Consider the following 4,522-nt stretch of genomic DNA (forward strand, 5'->3'; position numbering starts at 1 on the left):
CCCCCACTCCCCACAAACCCCGCCCATCACTTCTGCAGGCTCTCGGGTGAAACTGAAACTTAAACTGTCTGTGGAGCTCCTAACATTAGGAAGTGATGAGAAGATAAATTTATTTTCTATTTAAAAATAAAAACGCATTTTAATAACAGCTAAAGGTGACATAGATACTTTATTATGGTATAGTATTTAAATATATGTCTGAAAAACACATAATATTGCCCCTTTAACGAAGCTTCCTGGGTTTTTTCTTCCCCTAATAGTGTTTTGTTTGTTTTAACTAGCACAAAATGGTTCTCTAGAAACAAACTGTTGCTCACATCTGGCCAAAACATTTTTCAAATTGTTTTAAGTGTGCAGAAAAAGACACTATGCAACAGTTCAAGAACAATACAAGATCTTGAAAAATCAAAAAAGGCAAATGAACAGAAATAAATGATGTGACTTGTCTAAGCTATCGTTAAGGCAATAACAAAGAGTGTGACCCTGCTGCATAGGTCATTATTTTTCATGAAATTGGACATATATCTCTTATCATGTTTGGGTTTTTGATGTTGAATGTTTGGACCAAAAAACAAATCACAAAAAAGACAAAGGTTTATTAGTGAAATCGTTCTTTTTTACTTTTTTTTTGTCTATGTCGCAGACCAAAGGTTTACTGTTTTATGAGGATGTTAAATGCAGTCTTTCAGCAGAAGTATTATGAGCAGAGTTTAGTTAAAAAAATGTGTTTCTATTATTACCAAAAAAGAGAATTTTTATTATACACTGCTGGCCCCTGCTTGCTTTGTTGCTCAATCCTAAGATTGACATGTTGATTTCATTTTATCTTTTGCAGCTATTACATTATACTTTAGCTTTAAAATAATAGTGAGGGTTGCAGCTTAGACTTTAAAGTGCAAGACACTCCTAAATTAAAAACAAGGAAGCTTAAACAAGTATTAGCAACTGTTTTTAAAGCATTTTAGCTATTTAAACTGATTAATTAACTAATGAAACCTGTCAAAGACCTTAAAAGGTAAACAATATTTAGGAATGAATGACTCCATCTAGTCTAATCTCAAATTGTGATAATCTTTTGTATTACTCCTTGTCGAGCTGACACAGTTATCATTTTCTACTGTAGCAACATGATTTCTAAATGCACCACAGCACACAAAACTTGCAAATATTGCCTTAAAGGCAGTGAAAACTGGAGATGGAGGTTGATCAAAGGGTGTCACATTACAAAAGAGGTAAAAAGCCAAAAGAAGTAAGGGAACACCAATCGACTGGTATGTGTACTGCAGCCACAAGAGTGAGCAAAAGGTGGAAGGAGGGTGGGGATTGTAGACAGAGAGCTGGGATAAAAGGAAGCAAACGGCATGCCAGAGGCAACAACAGCGGCTGGCAGTGACTGATATACCAGTCAACTGTGGAGTGCACACTTACATAATCTTTAACTGCAGGTTCAGAGCTTCCCCTTGGGTCTGCATGGTGGCAGAGGCTGTGGCACTGGCCCCCCGAGGTGGGCCCTCTTGCCACTAAGGAGAGCCCACGCCGTGCAGTGTGCCAGGGCCTGCTGATCTGGGCGAGGTGAGTCAGAACCTGTTAGCATGACTGGTGTCCCCAGTCTGACACACTGGGCTTGTCTGACATGGCCGTGTGCACATGAATGTTAAGGAAGAAAAAAAAGTGCGTTATGTGTGAGTGTGTGTGTTCGTACGCTCCCTTTCTCTTGTCCCTCCCAACCCTGCCAGCACTCCCTTTCCTCTCATCCAGATAAAATCCTTTCAGACACAAATTTCAATTATTCACCTCATCCAAATAATGCCATGTGACAAGAATTATCCCTACTGTAATAATCCACTTAACTGGGAAAGAGCAGCTCATCAAAAAGAAAAAAGGGGGCTGGAAGTGAGGGTGGTGGTGGGACTTGTCAGCCTGTCTTGAATCAGGACCTTTGTAACAAGAATTTCTTCCCTTTTTGAGGAGGCAGTCTTCAAGTGCACTGGGATGATGAAATTGAAGTAAATTGAAAGAAAGCCTGGGAGAATGCTCCCACAATCAATAAACCCAGGATTAAATTAGCCTTGGCATGAAGGGATGATGGGGGAAAGATGAAGAGTGAATGGTGGCGAATGACATTGAGACATGCAGGCTGAACAATATAAACCTGGGTGCTGTGCCCATACAAGGACAGTGAATGTACTCGAGATGGTTTCCATCTCATTTAGCAACAGCAAAAGTCCTTATAAACACTTCCCTTTAACCATTATTTAAAAAACAACTGATGCTTACTGCTGTTAGGTGCCTTCTTTAGTCATTATTTACAACTTGAACTGCTTAAATAAGGCACACAAGACTACAAAGAAACATCTCCCACAAAAAATTGACTTTCTTCTCTGTAAACAAAGACAGTTTTGTTATTGTCAAACCAAATTAAAAAAAAGTCTTAAAGTCTGAAGTCTAAGTTTTACGCTATGCATGATTAAAGCAACCGTTGCTGTTAAAATAGACTTTTTAAAATAAAGTGTCCTCTCATTACAGCTCAGGAACGTCAGTGTGATACTAAAGTGACTGTCTGCTAATTAGAAGTCTTTTACAATGGAGCGGCCTAGGGAAATTTGTAATTTCATCAAATTATGTAAATAAAATGTGCCACAATTTAAGAGTAGAAGTGCTTCATTATGTGCTGCTAAAAAGTGTAGACATCCATTCTTACAAAAATATTACAGGCACTGATTTTATGCTTAAACAGATGATCACAGAAAAAAAAACTATAGTCAGTAGAAATCATGTTTAAGTAAAAATGTTCAGACTCTGAACAATTAGTTCTGATTAATTACCATCAATACTTGAATCATAATTTTAAAAATAATCCAATTCTTTGTATAAGCTAGTCTCAAAAAGGTAAATTATGAAATAAAAGTGCAATTAGGTTCACCTAACAGTGAGAATTTACTTACATTAAACTGTCAAACTTAAATTGTGTGTTTTGTTTTGTTTTTCTCTCACCTTGCTGTCCTATGGATAAAATAATTTGCATTATCCTCCTGACACTTACCAGAGCTTCTCTGGGACGGGCTGCTTCGACATCTCCAGGCGGAAGGCCAGGCTGCAGGGACAAATTAAACAGTAGTGTTATAGAGCCATCTACTGGGGGATAGTGGTGATGTTATTTTACAACTAGCTTTTTTTAAATGATTCAAACAGGCATAGAAAAACACAGCCCCCTGTAACTTTACTGTCTTAAGAAATTATAACTGATTTTTAAAAGCCTAAAGCATTAAAATCTAGTTATAGAATTTGAAACAGACGTGTCTGTCTGTCTACTTTGACAATGAAATAGATTTGTTTTAATTTTAGCTGTTTAAAAAGAATATATTTAGAACCTTTGATGACAAGGAGAAAGGGTTAGGAAATAACATTTTCATAACTTTATCAGAGAAAATATTAGAGAATCAATTGCATGTTACTTTTCATTGACAATTGCATTTCACTAAAAATCAAACAGGTCATATGGCATGAATTGACTCCAAGTGTATCATTCATAGTTAAAAGACATTTTTATGTGTGTACAATAAGCAAACAAGTTACACCCCCTGCCATGTGTATACATGCAAAAAGAAATTACAAATAAAAAATATATATAAATACAGTATCATGTACAAATGAGACAAGAAAATATAAAGTAACTAAAATGTTTTTAACTTCATCTTTTCTTGGCAGATGATGTAAATGAAAGATGTGACGTCACAACACTTCTGTTTGTCCTTTCATTTATTTTCTGTCTCATTGAGTTATTTAGGTCAGAATACATTCTACATTTTTAATACTTCATTTAGTTTGGTGTATTTCAAATTTGCAACCTCAAATTAACAGTCCTGTAATTGCAGCAGCAAAGACGTTATTAAAGTTTGATTAGATAAACCAATCTTTTCTTTAACTTGTGTTGTCTTGGATGCTAGTTGGCCTTAGGAAAACAATTCATTATATTTCAGTGACCTTTACCCTAAACAAGCAGCCATAACAAGACAGAAGCAATGCTACATGATGGGTAAATAGAAAACCTAACCTTTGGTCAAAGTAAATAGACTATCAAACAAGCCAAGGTTTTTATAAAAACGTATGTGTAAAACCTAGAATGATTTCTGCCCACTTTATAACACATCTTTGAGTGCTAACTTTGAAACACAACGTAGTTAGCATGCTAACTAGCAAGCATGTACCATGCTACCTTCAATTAGCTGAGAAGTAACCACTTGAAGTGAGCGTCATTTAAAAGCTACACATTACATAAATACATTCAAACGATTCGTAGTTACATCCGGACACCAAACGGTGAATGTATGAGAGGTCGTATAGATAGAGAGACCTGTGTTGGTGAGTCAGGTTGCTCGGTGGATGCCATTTCTGTCCCTCGACAGTTCGATTCAATCGTGTTCGATTGCTTTTCCTAAAGCATTCACAGTCCATCAAAATTTTGTTTTTCTGTGTGAAATTAACAAAATAATAATAATAATAATAATAATAATAATAATAA

General features: G+C 36.0%; 1 protein-coding gene across 1 annotated transcript in view; it reads right to left on the reverse strand.

Moving 5' to 3' along the window:
* Nucleotides 1-4,398, reverse strand: part of pex14 (peroxisomal biogenesis factor 14) — a gene marked incomplete at its 3' end in the record, with an annotated part of 42,793 nt that extends 38,395 nt beyond the window's left edge. Inside the window, 2 exon segments of the mRNA XM_014015783.1 lie at nucleotides 3,044-3,094; nucleotides 4,355-4,398. Coding sequence (XP_013871237.1) covers nucleotides 3,044-3,094; nucleotides 4,355-4,390 — 87 coding nt within the window.
* Between the last annotated feature and the right edge of the window lie 124 nt (nucleotides 4,399-4,522).

This window comes from Austrofundulus limnaeus, unplaced genomic scaffold, assembly GCF_001266775.1.
Source record: "Austrofundulus limnaeus strain Quisiro unplaced genomic scaffold, Austrofundulus_limnaeus-1.0 Scaffold134, whole genome shotgun sequence".
Classification (NCBI taxonomy): Eukaryota; Metazoa; Chordata; class Actinopteri; order Cyprinodontiformes; family Rivulidae; genus Austrofundulus; species Austrofundulus limnaeus.